The 25,145-nt window shown below is 38.1% G+C and overlaps 2 protein-coding genes across 9 annotated transcripts in view; both read left to right on the top strand.

The window, feature by feature from the left end:
• Positions 1–16,043, top strand: part of mrvi1 (murine retrovirus integration site 1 homolog) — a 39,990-nt gene extending 23,947 nt beyond the window's left edge. For 6 of the 8 annotated variants that reach the window (XM_083557959.1, XM_083557957.1, XM_083557963.1 and 3 more), the window contains 19 exons: positions 1,973–2,079; positions 4,450–4,514; positions 4,870–5,043; positions 6,079–6,156; positions 6,258–6,298; positions 6,401–6,457; positions 6,861–7,280; positions 7,431–7,527; positions 7,719–7,842; positions 7,935–7,965; positions 9,141–9,281; positions 10,085–10,216; positions 10,993–11,146; positions 11,238–11,287; positions 11,390–11,554; positions 11,732–11,796; positions 12,380–12,499; positions 13,243–13,374; positions 14,527–16,043. In XM_083557959.1, coding sequence (XP_083414085.1) covers positions 1,973–2,079; positions 4,450–4,514; positions 4,870–5,043; positions 6,079–6,156; positions 6,258–6,298; positions 6,401–6,457; positions 6,861–7,280; positions 7,431–7,527; positions 7,719–7,842; positions 7,935–7,965; positions 9,141–9,281; positions 10,085–10,216; positions 10,993–11,146; positions 11,238–11,287; positions 11,390–11,554; positions 11,732–11,796; positions 12,380–12,499; positions 13,243–13,374; positions 14,527–14,764 — 2,391 coding nt within the window. In that variant the 3' untranslated portion in view covers positions 14,765–16,043. The remainder of the gene's footprint in view (positions 1–1,972; positions 2,080–4,449; positions 4,515–4,869; positions 5,044–6,078; positions 6,157–6,257; positions 6,299–6,400; positions 6,458–6,860; positions 7,281–7,430; positions 7,528–7,718; positions 7,843–7,934; positions 7,966–9,140; positions 9,282–10,084; positions 10,217–10,992; positions 11,147–11,237; positions 11,288–11,389; positions 11,555–11,731; positions 11,797–12,379; positions 12,500–13,242; positions 13,375–14,526) is intronic. The other 2 variants (XM_083557961.1, XM_083557958.1) reach the window with 2 other exon arrangements.
• A 2,341-nt stretch (positions 16,044–18,384) lies between these two features.
• lyve1a (lymphatic vessel endothelial hyaluronic receptor 1a) lies at positions 18,385–21,662 on the top strand. The gene is made up of 6 exons (XM_083557964.1): positions 18,385–18,544; positions 19,517–19,682; positions 19,765–19,904; positions 20,425–20,664; positions 20,765–20,840; positions 21,030–21,662. The coding sequence occupies exons 1-6, from the start codon at positions 18,463–18,465 to the stop codon at positions 21,181–21,183; spliced, it is 858 nt and encodes a 285-aa protein (XP_083414090.1). The 5' UTR covers positions 18,385–18,462; the 3' UTR covers positions 21,184–21,662.
• Positions 21,663–25,145: the final 3,483 nt, after the last annotated feature.

Below are 25,145 nucleotides of genomic sequence, written 5' to 3'. Positions count from 1 at the left end.
TGTTAAATGTACATATAAGGAACAGCTGGAGGACCAATTTGCAACTTATTAGATCAATTGGCAACATGATTGGGTATAAAAAGAGCCTCTAAGAGTGGCAGTGTCTCTCAGAAGTCAAGATGGGCAGAGAATCACCAATTCCCCCAATGCTGCGGCGAAAAATAGTGGAGCAATATCAGAAGAAAAATTGCAAAGAGTTTGAAGTTATTATCTACAGTGCATAATATCATCCAAAGTTTCAGAGAATCTGGAACAATCTCTGTGCGTAAGGGTCAAGGCTGGAAAACCATACTGGATGCCCGTGATCTTCGGGCCCTTAGATGGCACTGCATCACATACAGGAATGCTACTGTAATGGAAATCATAACATGGGCTTAGGAATACTTCCAGAAAACATTGTCGGTGAACACAATCCACTGTGCCATTCGCCGTTGCTAAAACTCTATAGGCAAAAAGAGAAGCCATATCTAAACATGATCCAGAAGCGCAGACGTTTTCTCTGGGCCAAGGCTCATTTAAAATAGACTGTGGCAAAGTGGAAAACTGTTCTGTGGTCAGATGAATCAAAATTTGAAGTTCTTTTAGGAAAAATGAGACGCCATGTCATCCGGGCTAAAGAGGATAAGGACAACCCAAGTTGTTATCGGCGCTTAGTTCAGAAGCCTGCATATCTGATGGTGTGGGGTTGCATTAGAGTGTGTGGCATGGGCAGCTTACACATTTGGAAAGGCATCATCAATACTGAAAGGTATATACAAGTTCTAGAACAACATATGCTCCCATCCAGACGTAGTCTCTTTCAGGAAAGACCTTGCATTTTCCAACATGACAATGCCAGACCACATTATTCCTATTCCTAAACTTGAGAAACTTGTCTCCTCAGTCCCCAGACGTTTGCAGACTGTTATAAAAAGAAGAGGGGATGCCACACAGTGGTAAACATGGCCGTGTCCCAACTTTTTTGAGATGTGTTGATGCCATGAAATTTAAAATGAACTTATTTTTCCCTTAAAATCTTACATTTTCTCAGTTTAAACATTTGATATGTCATCTATGTTGTATTCTGAATAAAATATTGAAATTTGAAACTTTCACATCATTGCATTCTGTTTTTATTCACAATTTGTTCAGTGTCCCAACTTTTTTGGAATAGAGTTTGTACATACTGGCTAAAAAACACTAAAACATTGTTTTCATTTTTTCCTTCATGGTGTGCTTTGAATGGCCCTTGCTTTTTTCTTTAATGTCACAAACACCTGCTGTTGTTATAGAAAAATTTATCATCATGGTCATCTGATAAGCAGAGTGACTGTTGCCACTCCAAAAATTAATATTTTTTTTTATAACTGAGGTTTAATATCTTTTAGACTTTCATACTACACTTTTTTTTTTCATTTATTAATAAACCTGTCATTTCTAGTTATTTTGTTAAAGAATGATTGAAAGGTTTTTGTTAGAAACTATAAATACTACTCTCTCTCTCTTTCTTTCTCTCTCTCTCTCTCTCTCTCTCTCTCTCTCTCTCTCTCTCTCTCTCTTTCTCTGTCTCTGTGTTTAATACACTATAAATCCCAAGCTCTCCTAGATTTTGTGTGTGGCTGAAACAAAACACAAGACTTGCTCTTGAAACCCTGAAGACTTTCTCTTGTTGCAACTCTAACTGTTGCAAGCACTGACACTAGAGGCTTATTCCATAAATGCTAAATGTGTTAAAACAATTTGTCAACATTTTGGCAAATAACATGTTTTTATCTGCTTAGAATTGAACTGTGTAGAATGTTTGCCATACAAGTCCCTGTAAATGTAGCTGTTACTATACAAATGGTAATAAATTAGAACTGAGAACATTAAATTAAACCACAAACCAACCAGTCATAAACATTTAACAGCCAATGCTATTGGCCAAGCTGTGCGACTTGAGAATGTAGCATTTTATAAATTGTGTTTTAGATTGTGCTTTTACACTTTTCAGGTTCTGCCAGTTGAGTCCAAACTAGTGAATGTAACCCTGTTGCCTCCTGCTATCGTTCTGCCGAGACAAGTCAACAAGCAGGAGCCAAGGCCATTAAAGGAGACCAGGTTTGTTTAAATTATTATTCAAGCTTCCATTAACACTTTATTCCTTCAACCTGCAACTGTTTTTATATTTATATATATATATATATACATATACAGTGAAGAAAATAAGTATTTGAACACCCTGCTATTTTGCAAGTTCTCCCACTTAGAAATCATGGAGGGGTCCGAAATTGTCATCGTAGGTGCATGTCCACTGTGAGAGACATAATCTAAAAAAAAAATTCCAGAAATCACAATGTATGATTTTTTAACTGTTTATTTGTATGATACAGCTGCAAATAAGTATTTGAACACCTGAGAAAGTCAATGTTAATATTTGGTACAGTAGCCTTTATTTGCAATTACAGAGTTCAAATGTTTCCTGTAGTTTTTCACCAGGTTTGCACACACTGCAGGAGGGATTTTGGCCCACTCCTCCACACAGATCTTCTCCAGATCAGTCAGGTTTCTGGCCTGTCGCTGAGAAACACGGAGTTTGAGCTCCCTCCAAAGATTCTCTATTGGGTTTAGGTCTGGAGACTGGCTAGGCCACGCCAGAACCCTCATATGCTTCTTACAGAGCCACTCCTTGGTTATCCTGGCTGTGTGCTTCGGGTCATTGTCATGTTGGAAGACCCAGCCTCGACCCATCTTCAATGCTCTAACTGAGGGAAGGAGGTTGTTCCCCAAAATCTTGCAATACATGGCCCAGGTCATCCTCTCCTTAATACAGTGCAGTCGCCCTGTCCCATGTGCAGAAAAACACCCTCAAAGCATGATGCTACCACCCCCATGCTTCACAGTAGGGATGGTGTTCTTGGGATGGTACTCATCATTCTTTTCCCTCCATAAAACGTTGAGTGGAATTATGACACAAAAGTTCTATTTTGGTCTCATCTGACCACATGACTTTCTCCTATGACTCCTCTGGATCATCCAAATGGTCATTGGCAAACTTAAGACGTGCCTGGACATGTGCTGGTTTAAGCAGGGGAACCTTCCGTGCCATGCATGATTTCAAACCATGACGTCTTAGTGTATTACCAACAGTAACCTTGGAAACGGTGGTCCCAGCTCTTTTCAGGTCATTGACCAGCTCCTCCCGTGTAGTTCTGGGCTGATTTCTTACCTTCCTTAGGATCATTGAGACCCCACGAGGTGAGATCTTGCATGGAGCCCCAGTCCGAGGGAGATTGACCTTCATGTTTAGCTTCTTCCATTTTCTAATGATTGCTCCAACAGTGGACCTTTTTTCACCAAGCTGCTTGGCAATTTCCCCGTAGCCCTTTCCAGCCTTGTGGAGGTGTACAATTCTGTCTCTAGTGTCTTTGGACAGCTCTTTGGTCTTGGCCATGTTAGTAGTTGGATTCTTACTGATTGTATGGGGTGGACAGGTGTCTTTATGCAGCTAACGACCTCAAACAGGTGCATCTAATTTAGGATAATAAATGTAGTGTAGGTGGACATTTTAAAGGCAGACTAACAGGTCTTTGAGGATCAGAATTCTAGCTGATAGACAGGTGTTCAAATACTTATTTGCAGCTGTATCATACAAATAAATAGTTTAAAAACCATATATTATGATTTCTGGATTTTTTTTTTTTAGATTATGTCTCTCACAGTGGACATGCACCTACGATGACAATTTCAGACCCCTCCATGATTTCTAAGTGGGAGAACTTGCAAAATAGCAGGGTGTTCAAATACTTATTTTCCTCACTGTATATATATATATATATATATATATATATATATATATATATATATATATATATATATAATATACAGTGAGGAAAATATGTATTTGAACACCCTGCTATTTTGCAAGTTCTCCCACTTAGAAATCATGGAGGGGTCTGAAATTGTCATCGTAGGTGCGATGAGAAGATCTGTGTGGAGGAGTGGGCCAAAATCCCTCCTGCAGTGTGTGCAATCCTGGTGAAAAACTACAGGAAACGTTTGACCTCTGTAATTGCAAACAAAGGCTACTGTACCAAATATTAACATTGACTTTCTCAGGTGTTCAAATACTTATTTGCAGCTGTATCATACAAATAAATAGTTTAAAATCATATATTGTGATTTCTGGATTTTTTCTTTTTTAGATTATGTCTCTCATGGACATGCACCTACGATGACAATTTCGTAGTGTATGTATGTGTGTGTGTGTATATATATATATATATATATATATATATATATATATATATATATATATATATATATATATATATATATATATATATATATACACACACACACACACATATATTATATTTGTGTGTGTGTATGTGTATGTATATATATTGCATTTCATTGACTCTGTACACGTACCTTGCACAATGACAAAGTTGAATCTAATCTATATATACATTATTTTTTCCATCTCAGACCACTTAGTCCGAGACCTCGTCTTGCGAGGAATTCCAGCTCCTCTGGACCAATCACTACAGTAGGTATGTTATTCAAGCTTAATCCCAAAGTTTGTCACATGTTGAATATGTGGTTTTATTTTACTTTTAACTTACTGGTCTGATTAATGAAACTGGAACTCAAAGTCAGAATGCATTTCCAGGTTGAGTTACAACTCCAGCATTTACAGATTTGGAACAAGCCCTTGTAATTGTCTATATTTGGTCATTGTAGAAGTAGGAAACATGAGAGTCCAGCTGTGAGGCTATTTTGGGGAAACAAATGCAGAGGACTAAGATGGTGGTGGTGATGATGATGAAGCTCTGATTAGTGTCTTTTGGCATAATACATTAGGAAAGTGTGCGTGTGTACGTGTGTGTATGTGTATGTATGTGACAGATAATGATGGTTACGTGATAGACCTGGTAAAAGATGAGCTTCCGGAGATGCAGCTGTCTGATGAGGACCGGCAGAAGAACCTGGAGCTGCTAGAGGAGGCAAAGAAAGTGAGCGATCGTTTCCTGACCCGGAGGGGACGTCGATCTACGTGTAGCCTCACAGAGTCTCCTACAGGTAACCATAATGATCGCACGCATTCAGCTTTTTAGATGTCCGCTCTAAACCCAACCATAAGCTTATAGTATAGATATAAAACAGTCAGAAAATGCTATTAAAGGACAACAATAAAAGATGGTGTGGTGATGTGAATTGCAAAGCAGATTAACTGTTACTACTCCAGATTTTTTTTTCATTTCCAATAAAGGCACATTCTGAAGTGTTTCCTTTCTCTTATAACACAGCAATTTATGTACAGCCTACATATTGTAATGTAATACATTTATACTTGTATTTAATGCCATCTTACCACCAAAAAAAAGTAATTTTTTGTTGTCATTTGTTGAAGGGGCTATAAAAAAATATTTTTCTCTCTCTCTGTTTTTTGATCTTGTTCTTGGGAAAAAAAAAAACAACGTTATGTTAGTGGAGAAAAAAAAATCCTAATTGTAACCTGAAGAATGTCCAGTGGCAGAAAACCTACTGACTGTTCCAAAGCCTTGACACAACAGACTCCCTTCCATTAATACTAAATAAGCATTTACTCACTGTGAATTTCAACATATAAACAACAATTACAAACATTTTCATCTGTTTTTATATAACGCCCCAATACAGCTCCTGAGCTGATACCAAGAGAGAAAGTAAACGATGGATTTGTCCTGTGTATCATTTTATACCACACCAGTGTTAGTTTCTAATCTAAATGGATATTGCTATTAATTAAGACACAATTTTTTCTATTCTTTTTATTATTTAAATATAGATTTATTTGAACCAACTGTTTTTCCTTCGCCTTTTTACTAACCCCATTATTATTACTCATTATGTAAATGTTCAAGTTTTGTGATATGATTATTTCTGCCATGTCAGTGAGCCTTACTCCACTCTCCAGTCCACTCTGCCATGCAGAATTTTACTGAACTCCTGGCTTAATAAATATAACTGTATATTCTGTACAGTTAGCATTACATGCAAAACAGTAAAGCTCAAAAGCATTAGTCATGCATGCAAATTTATGTTTACTTAGCATTCATCGGATTTCCGTTTCAGCTCTTTCGCCTAACCCGACTCCAGGCTCCTCTCCTGTACCCTCGAGAAGCAGCTCCTTCTCAGCACCAGCACAAATAGGTACAGATGCTGTAGGATACAGCTCACTAGTTTAAATGTATGTATTTAATATAAAATCATTGTGTAAATGATTGTTTTTTTTTCTCTGCATTTATCTACAGAGGTTCTAGCAAATCCTCCTTCAAGCCCATCCACAAGCCAGGTTGGTTGTCTGGAATTCACTAAGTCATTACAACACATAAGATCAGCTTAAGATTGTCCTCTGTCGATTTGCTTTCAATTTAATGATTGATTATTTGGGCAGAGGTTGGAGGTACCTGCAGTGCGTGACCATGGGGAGGCAAATAAGCCTGAGCAGGAGGTCAGTCTAGCTTCTCATCACATATCACTATTTATCTGTTATGCTGTTGTTTTTTTATCCACTCATATATGTTTATGGCAATTATTTAGCTGAAGACAGCTCATTAGACAACAGAATAGCTATAAGGCTGGAGACTTTATCTCAGAAAGGGAGCAATTTTCAAAATGTTTGTAGTTTTCTTGAGATGTGCCCCCTCTAGTCTGATTAGTGAAGTTTGAGTTTGACTAAAATCTCATATGTTCATATTTCAAGGAGGCATACAGAATTGTTTGTTTTAACATAAATAGCAGATTTGAACGAATTCAGAGGTTCTACTGTAGGTTTTGTTCTAAGGACCAGGTCATATCTAAACGTATCCAAATCATATCCAAACCAAATTAATAAATTTTTCTCCTTCATGTAGAATCTGGTGAAGCTTGTAGAATGGAAATCGCCTGAGAAGCGCAAGGTTTCCTCTGGCACATTGACCCCTCGCCACACCGCTTCTGTTCCAGCCAAAGATCTTATCATATCAACTGAGCAGTGTGCCTCCATGGACCGAGGAAAAAAGCCAACTTCAGGCCCTGCAGTCCAGAACTCGGATAGTCAGGCTCCGGCAACTGGAGTGGCAAAGCCCCTACCACGGCTAGCCATGCAGCAAGCTCCATGCACGGCAGAGATAAAGACCATTGGGGCCTTTCCCCCACTCATGAGAGCAGTCTCCTGGGATACGGTGGGCTCTCTGAACATGAGGAATGGGGGACCAAAAGGTGAAGACAGCTTCTCTTACTCTGACAGCCTGAAGCCTCCTGTGAATCCTCAGAAATTGTCTAAACTGCGGGAGGTAATTCTGAAGATTCATGGTACTGCCTGTTTGCTATTTATAGCTCACTTAAGATTTTAGATCTTTGGTATAAAAAAGACGTTTATTTGATGGTCTTATATGGCCAAATAGTAACAGAAAATAGCTCACACGAAGTGTTTTATTATTCAGGAACATAAGCTCTTGAGGAACCAGAGCATCTCGGGGTCAAAGCTGCCAGATCTGAGCGAGACAGCCGAACAAGATCGAGGTGCGGCCTACAGTAAGGGTTAGCATTTACTCTTCATCTTGCTATGACCTATAAATTGTTTTCTCAAAAATAAATGTACAAAACATGCAGTTACATGCCCATACCACAAGATGTCTATGCATGTCATTCCAAACACACAGTAGAGATACTTTATGACACTAGCAAAGGTGTGTTTTTATTAGAATAACACGTTTCATTGTCACTGTTAGATCCCTCAACTTCTACAACTGAGTCCACAGGAGATGGGGAGACAAAAGAGAGAGCAGATGCCATGCCCAACATATCAGACTTGATGCTTCGCAAACTCAAACTACACAGAGGCTTACCAGGCTGGTGAGCGTTTTACACATTACAAATTCTTTATATTATATTTTTTATCTGTATCATTAAAACCCCAATCTAAATCTCCATGCCCTTTGTTTCAGTGCCCCTCCACTTACAGAGAAAGAAGTCGAGGTTGGTCTCATCTCATTTCTAACTGTAGCCTTTTGCTTATGTGCGTGTGTCTTATCTGGGGTATAAATTGCATTTTTATAAAGTGGGAAAGCTCTATTTATTGGGTACCAAACATTGGTACTTTAACATTACTGTTTAACGTTAATTAATTTTTTTATATAATGTTAAGTTCAGTTTTCATATCTAAAATATATTACACCCCTGACCAGAAAGTTCTAGTTCTAGACCTGTAAGTACTTTTCATTTTTGGAATTTCTTGAAACAGCAAGAAATATTTATGTACTTTAAAGCAATGTTATAAATATGATGTCATTTATAACTGTTAGCAATGCAATCAAAAAAACATCTGAAAAGCTTATAGTCCACAACTGGAATGTAAAAATGACAAAGGCTGAACTAGAAATTAAATTCACATGTAAATCAAAGGTCCTGAAGCTTTGCTGTGTTTCAGAGTAGGACAGGAAGAACAAATAGAGAGTTTATAACATAAACCCTATTAGAGGTGGGTTTATAAGGATGATTATAAAGATAACATTTTATTACACAGAGATGAGTCATGGATGTTGTAACCAATATTTGCCACTGGTCATTCGTACACCGTGTCCTTGAAAGTGTTTTGAAAGTACGAATGTATGGAAAAATCCTTGGCGCTCTCAGGCCCAGTTTAGGACCGACCAATTTGTAAGGTCTTAGTGGTTTCCTGTTCCCTATGTAGAAGCACAAACATTCCTCGATGCCTGGATGTGAGCTGCTCCCAGGATGATGCTAGCAAACTCATCAAGGTCATGGACTGGTATTCTGTTTTTAGCTAGTTTTTTGACTCCTTGCAGTCAAGCTTAGTTATTCGCTGCATCTTGCATTGATCATAACTATAAAAACAAATAGTCTTAAAGGACATTTCTGCATCTAACTACATCGCTGTTTTGTCTAATGAGCAAAATAATAAAGGACATAACAAATAGGCATTATTGTGGTTTATAGGTCACTGTGGGTTTATCAAATGCCAAGATTCTCTTTTTGTTGACCTCTTTATGGCATCCAAGGTATGATAGCCCTTGTTTATGACTGTCATCTTTCAGATTGGTTTCCAGTTGAACTTCTATGTTTCCTTTGGTGCGTATTGTTTTTTCTTTGTTCAGCTGACAAATGACGCAAGATGTATCCTCTCCCTGTAGAATGCCTTTGTGCAGCTGTCTCTAGCTTTCCGCAATGACAACTACACTCTGGACACGAGGCTGAAACAGGCCGAGAGGGAGCGCAACCTTACAGAGGAGAACGCTGAGAAGGAACTGGAAGATTTTAAAACCTCACTTAAGGTGAGCCTAGTGAGGAACAACTGACCCCATAGTACTTCATAGAGAAGTTTTCTTCACACCTTTTGATGGGTGTGCAAGGTCTCACTATGGGTATTAACCCCAGACATGAATGTAGGTAAATGTTAATTTACAGCTGAACAGTTGAAGAATGATGGACATCCAGGGGTAATGTGAAATGAAATGTTAAGAACCCAGTCATAAGATTAAACAAAGTACTGCACTCCAATTGATGTATTGCACCTGTTCAATGACATGCTCATAGACTTCAGGAAGAAGTCTAAAGGACAGGATTTGCTGTTTATGTCTGGGTAGTGCAGCACTACGAAGAAAAGCATTAGAACGTATTGAAAGTATGTAAAAACTCTGGGATAGCATATTCCCCATGGAGACTAAATAGCAGACCCAGAACAGAGCCTTGAGGCACACCACTTCACATTGTATGCCCCTAGTGCTGCATAGCCAGTGCAGGGCTGAACCAATAAAGCAAATATTGTGGGCAACTGTTTTAAAACCTGCAACATGCACAAAGATATTGTCTGGGTTTACTCATGTTGTGGATAACATTAGATCCTTCTGTCTATGTGTGACTCAATTATTTGCAATGTAAATAATTTGGGTTGGGGTGCATGAATAAACTCTTTAGTCTCTTGGCTGTGATAAGAACTTCATTGTTGGAGCTGTGAGAATAGAATCTTTAGCAGATACTACAGTTGAGTCTATCAGTGTTGCAGTAAATGCATTCATGCTCCCCCCAGGCAAGAGAGCAAAGGTTATCGAAATCTTTTTTTCTGTTTGTAATTCAGAGCACAGTGTCTCTATGGCAGAATGCAGACCAGAGGGAGTTTTACCAGCGTCTCATCGAGACTGTAGCTGTGCTGCACCGCCTCGCCAACCGTTTGTCCAGCCGGGCAGAGATGGTGGGTGCAGTGCGACAGGTAAGACTGTACACACACTGCTGTAAAACTTCTGTGAATAAACTCCTAATGCCCACATCCTTATTTTTTTTCAGTCCCTTAAAGGGGACAGGAATGTGCCTTTTCCCAGCAGATAAGACGTGAAAGATTGAGCTGAATGTTATGCTTGCCCTTAGGGTTAATGTGCGAGCCAAAGTAAACTTTGTGAACGGAGAAGCACTGAGAAGTGCTTGGCTGCGTGTTGCCAATGGCAACGTTGTTCACGATAGACTCTGCATACCGTTTGCTGAAAGTCCTTGCTGAGAGGGATTGCTGAGAGTGTCCTTAATGGAAAAAAAAGAATGTCAGCACTGTCAGCATGGGGCGTGAATTATTGTTTTGGCTCCTCAACCTCAGCTGAATCATTCCAGTCTATAATTTTAAAAATCAATGTAGCTTTAATGTTAGAAAACATCGCAGTAAATTTAAAACATATAATACAAATAATAAAAAAAACAACTAAACCTTTTTTTTTTATATAAATCAAATAGTAGCCTAATTTAAAAAAGTGCAATCTTGAATAGGCAGGTACTAAAAATTAAAAAGTAGAGAGTATAATTTCATGTTAATAATATAGTATAATATAGCAGCACAGTAAGCCTCAATTTGAGCTTTTTTTGTATTAGTTTACAGAGCACTAGTAAAAATATTCAGTCAAAATGTATATTATATTTTGTGTTTTATTAAACATAATCCGTCATGGCATTAATGACTATAAAGACATTTAGTTTTCATGATATGGTGTTTGAATGTTGCAGGAGAAGCGGATGAACAAGGCCACTGAGGTAATGTTGCAGTATGTCGAGAACTTAAAGAGGACATACGAGAAGGACCATGCAGAGCTGTTGGAGTTTAAGAAACTAGCCAACCAGAACTCGAACCGTTGTTATGGCGGGTCAATAGAAACTGGAGGTAATCTGTGAAGTGACATTATTATCGTTGCTGAACAAAGTGAACATTCTAAAAGCTAAATGTGTTTGTTTTCATGCTGTTTTTGATCTAGATGATGGAGTTCCACGTTCGGCAAGATCCTTGTCTATATCAATGGGAAAGGTATTGTATTGTATTTTTCAAATGAAACATCAGTTGGAATCAATGAATCATACAACTTGAAAAATGGCATACATGTGAATTCTGTGTATTTTATGCTTCAAGGCTTTACCCAGGAGAAGAGTCAGTGTAGCTGTGGTTCCAAAATTTAATCTCCTGAACATTCCTGGTCAGACTCCAGGAACAGGGGGTCCAGCTTCGGTTTCAGGAGTGAGCCTTAGCGCTGCTGCTGGCAGCCCCAGCTCTGGTCCTGGTGCACTTCCTGTATTGGTGAGCGCATTTGTGGTCAACTCTTCCTGTCTGCGAGCAATGTAGCTTTTGTCATTTTGTCTTTGCTGGAAGATAGATGAAGCTATTTCATTGTTGTGATAAGGTATAACACATGCAAGAAGTGCTGGCCATTTCTGAAGAAGAAATTTGATTTGTGTTTCTCGTTCTACTGTGTAGTGTGAGGCAAACAGTATGAAGAGTGACTCCACTTCAGATCCAGCGCAGCAAGCGGCAGGGGAAAAGTGAGTAACTGATTACAAACACTTAACAGAAATATACCCAAGGAATGTCAAGCTGTGGAAATGCATTGCAAATGTAATCTTTAAGTCTTAATTTAATTGAAAACAAGGTCCTTTATCGTGGCATCTTGTTGTGCCTCAGGATATTTTGTTTGCCTGTTTCACACTGAGGAAGCCCCAATCGAGGAATTCATCAGTTAATCTTTGACGAGAAAATTTTTCGCAGGTTTGGATAGTGTTCGATGTACCGCAGCAGCTCGAAATGCGGCAGGTTTAACATGCTATTCTGAGATTTAAACTAAACATTTGAGCTAAAGTGTTTGATGAAGTCCAGGCATCTGCCTAGATGCTGACTCTTGTTAATAAGGTGAGACTAAAAGGCTCGTCGTACCACATCTTTCAGCTGAAGCCTGATATTTGGAGGTGTTCAAAAAACGATGTTTTTTTTTAAGACATGAATTTTACACAATGTCCAGCTGTTTCATTAAAACAAGGGAAGGTGTTTTGCTTTATAGCACAGGCTGCGTAATAGTAAAATTTTATAGTTCCAGTGCAAACCTCTTTTTCCTATTTGAAAACAATACAGCGGAAAAGTTCTGCTGGAGCAGGAAGGTGAGGCAGCTTCTCTGGCCAAAGTATCCTATAATCCAGAAGAGATCAGAGCTGAGATCAAGGCCAAGATTGAGGAGGAAGCCTACAACAAAGGGTAATGCCCCAATGTCTTCAATTCCACACAGATACATAATCATTTCCAAGTGATGTGTGATGAACAAAGGCTAAGGTTTCAGCAGCGAACGATTGGCTGGTATAAAGCTACTGTGTGTGAAGGGGTCAAGTTTGCTTTATTGTAGCAGCATATGCAAAAGGAAATGATCATAACATGCTCCTAAAGATAATATAAAGTACATATGGTGCAACATTTGGAGATGACACACATGGAAACACATATAATGGAAAACATATTGCATGTAGCTACAAACATAACTAGGTTCTGAAAAGCTTACAGATTGAAAAAATATTGTACTTTGTATTTTCCAAATCCACTGGTTTAATGTCTGACAAATATGTGTCACATACATAAATATATATATATATATATATATATAAACAAAAAGCCTGTATAATTGACATGCATTTTTATCCATTTTAGATCAGCAAGGAGGAAATTAAATAAGCTGTGAGAGCATGGATTCCACATACTCTTTTGTTTGTGTTGGTCACATCTTAAATAGGGATGAATAAACCAGAAAATGTTCAAGGAGTCAGATTTTTGATCATTAGTTTGATCCTGTCTGCTCACAAAGTAAAATAGACTCTATAGCAACTCATTCATTATTTCATCACAGTCACCTAAAAACATATACATGATGGAGCTAGATTAATCTGCAGTATCCATTCCAATAAATATGGTCACATTTAGTCTTAAATAGTGTGCATGTATATCTGCAGGTATCAGGAAGGACTGAAAAGACTTAAAGAGCTCAAGGAAGTGAAGGAAGAGGAGGAAAAGGCAGAAGAAAAAGATTCAGAGCCAGAGGACCGAACTGGAGAGGAGCAGGAAGAAGAAAAAAATCCAAGCAGGTAATATAATTATTATTAATGATGTATATTATAATATAATAATTATATAATAATAAATAGGCCACGTGTATATAATAATAAATAGGCCACTTTTTTTCTGCTAAATATTTGTCAATTATTCACTAATAATGTCATTTAATAAGGGCTTTATTCTACTTATACACCAGGCATTGGCTTACATTTACCATTTTATATCTATTAATTAGAGTATATGTCCACAACGTGTATATATAATTATTATTTATTAATTATTTAATTAATTATTAATTAATTAATTATAAATAAAGAAATAATTAAAAGATTCTTAATTTCTGCTCAATTAAGCCAAGAATTAATGTATGAGAATGTGTTCCTGCCATGTTTCATTCTGTATGGAAATGAAACTTTGTTACTATTAGGGCTATCAATTATTTCAGTAATCGAGTATTTTACTGATTATTCGAACGATTTAAAAAGAAAAGGAAATGCCCTGTATGTACTTAGGCAAACTTTTTTTATGCAGCGGAAACGGGCTTCAATAGATTCTGGCCAAAGAAAACGACAAAATGTCCAAATTCCGACTTTTTTTTTCTCGCAATTACAATTTCTCGGAAACATCCAACATTTCTGGTGCACCCACCGGTGACCTTGTTGTCGGCCTGAAGTTTGAAGCTGTTGGTGTATTAACGAGGCTCCTCTGCTTCATCTGTCTTGTTCCGTCTCCTCCAGAGCTGATTGTTAGACAGAGTTCTCTCCAGGGATCTGATGCTTAGTTTAATACCATGCGATTCTATTGCTTGTAGTCTGTTTAATTTTCAATGTGTAAAACTTCCTGGCACTGCAGAGGGGGTGACGCTGCCCGATTGGCTGAAAAATAGTCGTAAATGCGGGATTTCAAATAATTTGCCTGGATAATTTTTTGTATTCTAATTATTCAAGTCACTTGAGGAATCGTTTCAGCCCTAGTTACTATGGTAACAATTGGTTTTAAGGCAGTGTTCACTTGAAATATTCCAAAAGCGTTTTTAACCGTTTGAACGCATAACTTTCAACCAATCAGTATCGACTTCACAGCCAGACCAAGGTTTAAAAAAATAGTTTGAGAAAAACTAATGAATTCATATTTTGATCATTCCTATAAAACTTCACCACGTCTGTGTCTTACACTGGCAGGTCTGAGCGAGTTCTGGAAATCCTTGAACGAGTATGTCCAAAGATCTTCAGGAGCAACTGGACCCTATGGGTTGTTCTGACTTTGTTTTTAGTAGTGTTCCTTTTAGTCAACTTCATAAACTTTTTCAACAACCTCTACGCTGATCACGCAGACCCGACGGCAGAAAAGTCCAACGTTCCAGCCAAGGAGAAGTTTTTAGGACTGCATGTGGGATCGAAGAATCCAAGTTCGGAGTAACACCAAAACCTGCATGTTCAGAGACAGGCTGATAAACTTGAACTATATAATTGTAATCACTTCACGAGGAACCAAATAACTTAATTTAATGCTGTTAAAAAAACACACACACACAAAAATGGGCAAAGTTGCAACAAATATAAAGTCAGAAGTCCTTGTAAGATTATATATATATAGTTTGATATGTTACAATATGAGGCAGATTATATTACCACTCATACCGTACTTTTATTCTCAGGTTTGTGAGATGAAGCATTGTTGAAAAATGAAGTATACACTATTTAAGAGCTTTAATCTTTTGGTATAGGTTTTGGAAGTCATTGCTGATGTCTTCGTTGTCTGATCTGGTATTCCGAGGTAGCGTGCAATATTTGTGCAACACAATAGATTAGTTTTTTTTCTTCAGATAATCAATTTCAAAACGTAAACTACATCTTCGAATTTGATTTGTTCCATTGACGTGTCCACTTGAAACATGTTGTGTGAAGAATTTAATGTAAACAAAAAAAATGTCAGAACCCTTTTTTTTTTTTTTTCTTGTTTAGTCTTTTTATTTTCCAGCACCAGAGGTTTGTCATCGTTTTAAATCATTAATGTTCACGTGTGTTAATGGTTTGTGCCACTCCACTCCTTTTAATAAAGTGGCCTTAAAAAAGGTCCAGCAGTTTCACACAGGGTAATAAAATGCAGTACATGTCACAATATTTTTTATTATTTCATTTGAATTCAAATTAGTTACAGCTCAATACAGCTATACCAGTTAGTAGTAAAGTGTATTAACATCTTCCTTCATATTATAGATCATCGAAGTAGTGGGATTTGTGATACCAGTTACAACAGGATGAGAGAATCTTAAATGTTTACAGTATGACGTCAGCACTGCTACACCACTGTTCTAGGAAAATAATCAAAGATGAGCTGGGGAAGCAGAGTTTTCACAAGTTCAGTCCCATTGTTGGTCATTTTCCAATAACATTATTGTCCATAAGCATTTTATTCTTCTTCCACTACAGTCACAACACGGTCTACAAATGACACTTCATACTTTTTTAATAATTTATAACTACATAACAATGCTGGGAAAGAATTGATTATTTATTTCACTTTTAGCAGCTACAAAAAATCGTTCCAACACCAACCTTTTTTTCTCTTTCAATTCCAAGAAGACACAACACACTCGTACAGACCCTCCAGTGTTACATCTTGACCTACCTTTATTATCTGTTTACAGTCACATGTAATACTATAGCAATATTTATTCCCCAAACCGTCTTCAATTTAAGGAAAAAAATAACAAAACATGAGTATTCATATAACAGCACATCCTGAAGTGTTTCCTCTTATCTCAAGCCAATTTTCACCCAAAAAAAACATTTTTTACTTGTTAGCCTGTTTTTTATTTGTGTAATTATTGTACATTTTAAAATGTATATAAGGCAAAAAAATAAAAAATAAAACAACTTTTCATGTAACTTAGAAAGTCCTCTGCTCTGGAGATATGTAATATTACAAAGCACTGACACTGGAGGCTCCTTCCATAAATGTAAAATCTGCCACAATTTCATGCTCTACTTTTAGCGTAGCTACACATTTTTAATCTGTTTATTATTATTATTACATCATTTTAGCTTCTATGCTCATCCCTATGAACGAGCTGTTACTATAAAAAATAACATTAAAAGGAGCGCAAATATATAAACTTGTGATTTACACAGAGTTGCTGTTGTAGGAAATTAGTCTTCACTTTGACCGTTTAGAATTGAGAATTCAAAAGTGTTGTAGTATGATATTCAGACAATTCAATGAAATATGATCAATAATATTGTGCATTATATATATATCTTATATTTACTAAATGTTAAAGTATAACAAAAATGGGAACAAAAAATCTGCAGACTTTTTCTAGCATGCTGTATTTTTTCATGTTGCTATGATGAGGTGAAATTATGCAAACCTCAGCTGGGAAAGTGCATGATTTGTTCCAATAGAAAAAAAAATCTGCTGACTCGCTGATGATTGCTCACACTTCCTGTGTTCCTGCATCATTTCCCCCATCAATGAATGATGGTGTGTGTGGATGTTTTGCTGGAAGCAGGCTGTATGTCAGTGAAGGATCACAGGAAGTGTAAAGAACATTTGCTTGTAAAACCAAATGTCATTTTTTTTACGGAATCTCTGTGCACTGTATCTGTTGTGTGTGATATTTGACACTTTTCTGAAAAAAGGATATCTACTCCAAAACACTTACGGAACAACTGACTAAGGGTTAGCTATGGAAATATTCAAAGCTATATTGTTTATTAAATGTAAATGCAAATGCTTTGAAACTTAATTTATACTCGTAATGAAAAGTCAAATATGAAAGAAAAAGAAATCACAGTTCTACACTTTTTTTTTACCTTCTGTTGTTGTGTGTCCAGCAGTAAATAAGAATTGAGTGCAGTTAGCTGTGAGTGGGGAACTGAAGAATCATTTTGGAAACATTCGGATTTGTCACTTTGTACTTTTATAGGTAAGTCATAGACATAGACTAACTTTTATAGTAATATACTTTATAAATCACATTAACACTAGCAAGAGACACGGACTGTTTATTTTCTGTACGTACATACAATATAATATATAATATAGTTTCATGTGCGTGCACAACACGGATATAATTCTAAATTTTGTCTTAATTATATGTTAAATTTGCTATGACAAAGCTAGCAATTGACGTACGATTATGCAGACCAATTTAATTACCAGTGCGGTACAATGTTCCTTCAGTTTCTCATTCACAACTAGTTCAAACAGTCTCAAACTCTCAGACATATCTGCCATATAAAACCTTTCATTAAAAGGGGCCAGAAACATAAAGCTTATAAGGAAGTAACAGATGTCTTCGAAACATGACTGGTACATTTAATTTGTTTTGGTTTATGCTGCATGCTCGACTTTGTAGGCAGATTTTCCGATAATCGGTTTCTGATTAGGTCTCTGATTAGTGCATTATTCACTAGTTAGCTTTATAATCATTAACATTTGACAGATGCTTCTCCTCCTTATGTAAGAAATTAAACTCATGAGATAAATTACAAGTGACAGGAATGACACTTTACTTGCTAGTATGGTTCCTGTATGATCTGAGAGAGGCAGATTAAAGAATTCTCACAACAACATATCTAGGTTTTAATCACTGCAGTGATATGGTAAAAAGTAAATAGAACTTATCTACTGTAAATTACACAAAAGTACAGGAATATTGCACTAATCACTCTTATAATTGGGCACCAAAGCTAAACAAACAATACTAAGAGATATGGCCTGCATATCCCCCAAGGAGCCTCAAATCAATATTAAATGTTGTACAAGGTGACATATGGGGTGCCAAACTTACAACCATTACATTTGATCTGTTTGAAAAAGCTGATCATGATTAAGTAAATAGTTAGTCAGCAGTCCAAGATATCAGTTTGTATCAGTAATCCATCACTGCTGGGCCAGGGCTTCCTTGTGATCGTCATCATTTCTTCCTGTTTCCTCTTCACTGTGGCTCTGCCGTCAGACACTATAGGGGGGTATTTATGAAATAAACGCCCATTCTATCTCCCGCCCCGTTTCCCCCAGGGGGAATCAGTGCTTTATAACTCCTAGAAACACAATCATCAGTTCACGATCCATCACAGAGCACTGACAGAGGAGAAGACTCATCAGCCATGCAGAAAACTGGGATGTTGTGGCTACTCTTGGCTCATTTTGTCACATCGGCTCTGCTTTTTGATGTCAAGATGATCAATGGTATGCTTCTTTCAAATGGATGCTGACTAAACAAATTGCATTTATTAAATGTAATACTGTAATTGTTTTGCTATAATGAAACAGCTTACGGTGGTTAAATTTTTACATGCATGTATTTCAATGCTAAAAGTAGAGGAAAATTGCATTAACACATATAGACAAAATATTCTTTATGGTATAAGAGGATTTTTCTTAGACACTTCTTTATAAAATGGTTAATTGTTTCAGAAGCATGTAATATTGTTAGTTGGTAATTGCTCCTGCAGAGGCTTTTGGGGGCTTAAACCCTAACAGCATTTTTCTTTCTTAAGAAATGTTTCCAAGGTTCTATATTGAGTCTAGAACCCTCAGCACAATAAAAAGCTTCGGTCTCTTAAACTGAAGTGATTTGTTGTAGTGTTTTAGGCTTTCTTTAAGTTTTTTCCCAGAAGTACACTCATCTGGGTGTAATCTAGAAATATTTGGTTTGGCTTAGCACTCTTTCAATCAAGACACTTTTGAGAGTTTTATATAGAGAATTTCCCTTTTGGAGTGTTTCATGTTAAATCAATTTAAAGGGTTTGCCAAGGGGACTTTCTGTGAAACACTTTTTTTCTAGATTTTTTGTAGCCTTGTAAGTTCCATCACAGGTACACTTTGTATACTGTTTCCTTTTGGAACGCTAAGAACCCTAATATTTATCAGCTTTCTAAAGATGACCTTCTTGTGACCTTTCTCTGAATCTGGAATAAATAATACAAGTAACTTATTTTTCAAGTTATTTAATATGCATGCTTTTTATAAAAATTAAAATAATTCTAATAAATACAAATGCAGTTTTGGTTCCAAATTTTTTAAGGAACCATTGTCTAAAAGATTGTCAATAAGTCAATAAGTGTAAAAACAGAATATCCCTTTAAGGTTATGATAACTCTCTGAGGACTCCAGCTTTGTTTATTGATTTGTAAATGTGTCATTGATTCCCTTAAACAGTTAACCCCAGCCATGGCAGCGTGTCTGGAGTGTTCCAAGCGGGGCTATCCAGTGGCTATGCCTTCAACGCGTCTGTAGCGAGAAACATGTGTGAGCAGCTGGGTGTGGTCATGGCAGACAAGGCGCAGATGGAAAAGGCTCTCAAGCATGGCTTTGAGACATGCAAGTATGACCTGTGGCGATTCAATACACTTTGCATGAATAACTTGGCGCCACATCTCTAACGCATGTCTCTCTTGGTTCTGCAGGTTTGGCTGGATCGATGAACAAGTTGCAGTTATTCCAAGAGTACAACCCAAAGTCTCCTGTGGAAGAGGCGATGTTGGGATTGTTACCTGGCGTGCACATCCAAGCTCAGTATTTGATGTCTTTTGTTTCAATTTAACAGGTAGCACATAGAATATGATCTCAATGTGTGTCTCAATGTATAAATTGGCTGTGAAATCCTTCAATTAATTCTGAGGCAACCACTTGACTATGCTTGTTTCTCTAATTTCATATATAATAAATACACACAAAAAATTAATAATTCTTGAAATTTCAAAATCATACAAGTGTAAACAGTTAGAAAAGTTGCTGAAATATTTAGGCACTACAAATGAACATATGAACTAGTTTGGATTCTAGATTTATCTGAAAAATCTTCTCAATTTAACACATTTTTCTTCACATTTTATTGCCAGTTCACTTTTATCTATCTCTCTTGGCATCCTATTGAAACATTGTGTGGTGCTTATACAGGAAATGGAAAAAGTATTGTACAGTATGTACAGTATTTAAGCATCAATTCAGTCAAAACTAATTTCCTCCCGGAATGCTAGAGGAAATTAGTGTGCTGTACAGGGATCTACCCAAACGTTACCTAACGCGCGTCTTGTGTAAATGGTGATGACATGATTTCTTTGCAGATTATGAAGCTCACATGAATAAAGCGCAAGAGAGTACTACTGTCATGCCTTCATTTCACACATCTGGAGCTCATTCAATACTATCCAAAATGACTCATTCTGCATCTCAGAACGATCTAAAGTCGATGTCTCACTCGTCACCTCAGGACATTTTGCAGTCCAATTCATCCAGTCTTCCTAACTCTGAGAACAACTTGCCTGAATTGCAGGCCTTCAGCAACACAAGTTCTACCACTGCAGGTGCTTTTCAACTATATATCTGATCTGCTTTTATTTATTTATTTTGCAAAAATTAATATGTGCAAGTTAACAAAATCTTTTTCTTTCTCTGATATCCTAGTCAGCCTGATTGCTGTACTCACGACGGTCTTCGCTTTCCTGCTGGTTACTGTGGCTGCCGTCTGTTATTTTAGAAAGTTAGTAAATAAAAAGGAAATTTATCATAAACAAATAGCAAGGCTGTTCATCCTAAAAATGTATTGATGCAAAAGCTTTATAAATTATTGATTTTATGCACAGTTCTATACAGTGTAAAGTGAATTTTGATGAGATTTTATTTTAAATCTGATCAAATAATCCAATTCTAACTTTTTTTATTACAACAGGAACAGTGTGGGTCGGTGGAACAAATCTCAGCAGAAAGAGAACATAGAAACTATCATTTGTGAGAAAACTGACAGCGTGTCGAAGGCTGAGGTGAAAAAGCAACACAAAACAACATCAAATCCAAACGATGTCAAAGTGACCATCCAACCATAAAACGAGAATGGAGCTCCATCGTAACCAGACTCAATAGATAGACCATTGCCCTGTGCTGTGCTGAAAAGGCATCATGCAAATGTATTTATTAATTGAACAAACTTTTTTTAAATTCCCTTTTTCATCAAAGATTGTATGTAGTGTTTTTCTTTTTTAATATTTGTACAGTAGACCCCTGTTTATGGATATAATTGAAATACCTGTTTTTTATTGTTTTTTTTTTAACTAATGTCTTTTGATTGCTAGTTTAGTGTGTCCTGAATTATTGGCACACTTTATAAGCATGAGGGGGGGAGACATTTATATTATATTATATTATATTATATTATATTATATTATATTATATTATATTATATTATATTATATTATCGGGCAGAAGGAGAAACTAATTATCTTTCTTATAAAAAAAAAAAATAATCATTGTATTTATTATATTTCTTACTGAAACCTATAAACTCATCTGTGTTTTTGATAAACAATTTAAGCCTCAGCCTCCTTTATGTTGGATTAGGTTGAAAAAGAACATTCCCCTAAAATTCCACACCTACAATTGGTATGTATGATTCCTTTAGTAAACGTGTACCTCATGAGCACTCCGATCGCAGAAGCCCGATCACTGAGCACAACCGGGATGTTGACCTGGAATCAGAAATTGGCACGGACCAAAACATTAGTGGAGAGAAGCTCTGCTAAACAGAGCTGCTGTACAGGATATAAAGCAGAGGAAACTTTTTCTGCTTATTCTAAAGTTTTGAGGAGTCTCCAAACAGTTGAATTTCCCAGTAAAGAGGGGTCTGTTGCTGATCAGTATGGCTCAGTTTGCACACAACCTACCCAGCGGGACTTAACAGAAAAGGCTAATAATTCTTATTTAAACTTTTTAAAACTTATTTAAACTTACAATGTTCTACTATCCAACCTGCTACCCTCCAACCCCTTCCATAAAGTGCCTCATTTTCACTTTACTGAACCTATTAATGGTGTTAACAAGCATTATGATCAGTTGTTGCTTATTTGCTTGGACTGCCCTCTGCATTTCCTACTGGGTCATGAAGCCCCCAGACAAAGAAGCTGTGAAAACTTGTACATTCCCTGGCCTGTCAGCACGATCCACTCTCCCCCAGCCTGAACAGAGAGGAAGTAAAAACTTTGGGTTTTCTTCATAACTCTGGTTCTCTGATAACAGGAGTGAGGTATCTCACTATGGGAATCGCCTCGGGTGTGACCAATCCTGAGAGCACCAATCACACCATGTCTGTCGGTTGACAGACCAATCTCGAAAGTGATGCGGGAGTCCCGCCTCTCTATATACACCTCTGCGGGCCCTGCCTCATTCTTATCTCTTAGTGCACTGCAAGGAGGGAAGTGTGGTGAGATACCTCAATCCTGTTTTTAAAAAACCAGGGTTACGAAGGTAACCTCTCTTTATTAGGACAGAATGAGCCAACGAAGGCTCTGTGATGTCCAGCCTATAAAATCAGACAAAAGTGTGCGGCAAAGCCCAGCATGCTGCTGCACAAAAGTCCTAAATTAAAATGCCCTTAAACAGTGGCCACGAAATGGCCACGCCTCGGGTACGATAAGCCCTCAGCCCTACTGTAGGGGTTAAGACCCATGCTATTATAACCCAATATAATAGCTTCCACTAGCCAGTGGGACAGGTGCTGCCAGGAAACAGCTCTTCCCTTACGAGAATCAGCCCATGAAACAAATAGCTGATTACTCCGTCCCTCGTCATGTCCACATAGTGACGTAATGCACGGACAGCACACAAACAATGAAGCTGCTCCTCCTCGGTTGAGGAAAAAGAAGGTGGATGAAAAACCAGTAAATCCACCTGCCTGCAGGCGAAAGCTGATTCGCTCACCTTAGCAAACCGCATACAGGAGTTATGAACCGACAAAGTAAAGTTTTAACAAAGCAAACTTCAGCAAAAGGAGCTTCAAACCAATACTCTCTATTGGCTCAAAAGGAGGCTAAAAGAGCGCGCTAAGGACCACAGACAGATCCCACAGCAGAATCAGCGGCTTTGAAAACGTGTTCAGGCGCCGCACTCCGTTCATAAACCTGCACACGAGTATTAGGTATATACTATAATAATAATAGTAAATAATAGAGGGCAATGAGTATTTTCATGTGAGGCGAAAAGGTCTACGGCAGCCCGGCTGAACCTCTCCCATAACAGGTCCACCACCTGGAGAGTCCACTCACTGTACAGGGGATTTCCCCCGGACAAGAGATCCGCTCCTGCATTTATTACTCCGGGGACATGCCCCACACCATGAGTTCTCTAGACTGTGAAGTCGGGGAAAACGTGTTCTGCCCTGGCGATTTATATATGCCACTGCCATCGTGTTGTCCGATCTGACCAAGATGTGTTGACTCCGAAGAAACTGCACAAAATGTTTTAAAGCTAGAAACACCGTTAACAGTTCCAGGAAGTTTATGTGCGCGTTCCGTAACGAGATGGGCCATTTCCCTATTGCTATCCTGCCCTCGCACACCGCACCCCAGCCTGTGAGCGACGGATCCTTCGTCACTACTTTTCTCAGGGAAACAGCTTCCAGCAGGGTTCTTGATTCCAGAAAAGTGCAATTTCTCTAGTGGTGGAGAGCATACAGGCCAAGTGATGACACTATCACTTTGCGGTTGAGGTGGTGCTTCGAACATAAGCAATGTGCCACTAACCAGCACTAAAACACTCTCATTCGCAACAGTCCCAATAGAATGACAGACACTGACGAAGCCATCAGCCCTAGAAGGAGTAAACAGAGTCACTCTGAAACCCGCTGTTCTCAGCGGTGATAGTGCAGCCTCTGCACATTTGGTAAAGATCCTTGGGGCTAGTGCCAGCCCGAACGGAAATGTCAAAAAATTGTAGGCTGTGCCCCTTAGGAAAACCTTAGGAATTTCCTGTGTGCCTGATAAATACTTATGTGAAAGTAAGCGTCCTTCAGATCTACTGATGTAAACCAGTCTCTGGGAATAACACTGTACAATGCTTTTAATGTAAGTATTTTGAACTTTTTTGAGGTGTTTGTTGAGGTTCCGTAAATCCAGAATGGGGCTCCCCCCCAAAGTACCGGGAGTAAAAACCGTGCTGGCTGTCCTCCCGCGGTAGTGATCAAATTACCCCTTTGCTCAATAAGGAGGTTATTTCGTCCTCTAAAATATGAGCCGATTCCCCTTCTGCTGTTTACCATATCACACAGTTGAAGAGTGGTGGTCTTATGGCAAATTGCAGACAATACCTTCATTGTATTGTAGACAATACCCAAGGGTGTACTGTGCATGCGCAACAACTCTCTGCGTGAGGCGTGGTGGCGCCATCTAGCGGCGTAGCTGGGGGTTTCAACTCTAATTCTGTTTTTTTGTGTGTGTTTTTGTATGATTTTTCACACGTCTGTGCCCTCTGCCCACTGTCTGGATGCACAGAACACACTAATTTCTTGAAAAAGAGAATGATCGTAAAACCTTCTGACCAATACTCCAACCGGAGAACCTCCTTTTTCTAAACATTGTTCTTGACTCACTCCCCGACACTTCTTTGCTAGAGGGGGAGGACAAGACTCCTGTGCTGAGTGGAGGGGTGCTACAGAGAATGTGACTGTGACTGTGATTTGACACCACAGCCCCGAAAAGGGCTTTCGAATCTCTACTGGGGTGTCAAGAAACTCTACCTTCTCCCTCACTGATAAGCCTGTCAAACCCAACCATAGGGCTCTTTCACCCACCACGGCCAGACCCATGCTGCAGCTGCAGGACTGTTTCCCTTTATGAATGCAGGTTGAGATCTGCAATGATGCAGATCTCCTCCCACAAGGCTGAGTTGGGTGACTCAACATCAATTTGCATCCCCTTCTCTTTCATGAGCTCCCCTTCGTATGCTGTGAGATCAGTGGGGTGGCATTCAAAGCTCTAACCGCCAGGGTGAAGGAGTAGTAAATCTTTTAAAAAAGAGA

The sequence above is a fragment of the Silurus aristotelis genome, assembly GCF_946808225.1.
Source record: "Silurus aristotelis genome assembly, chromosome: 13".
Taxonomy (NCBI): domain Eukaryota; kingdom Metazoa; phylum Chordata; class Actinopteri; order Siluriformes; family Siluridae; genus Silurus; species Silurus aristotelis.
Note: the sequence above shows the minus strand (reverse complement) of the source record. Positions and strands in the feature narration are given on the sequence as shown.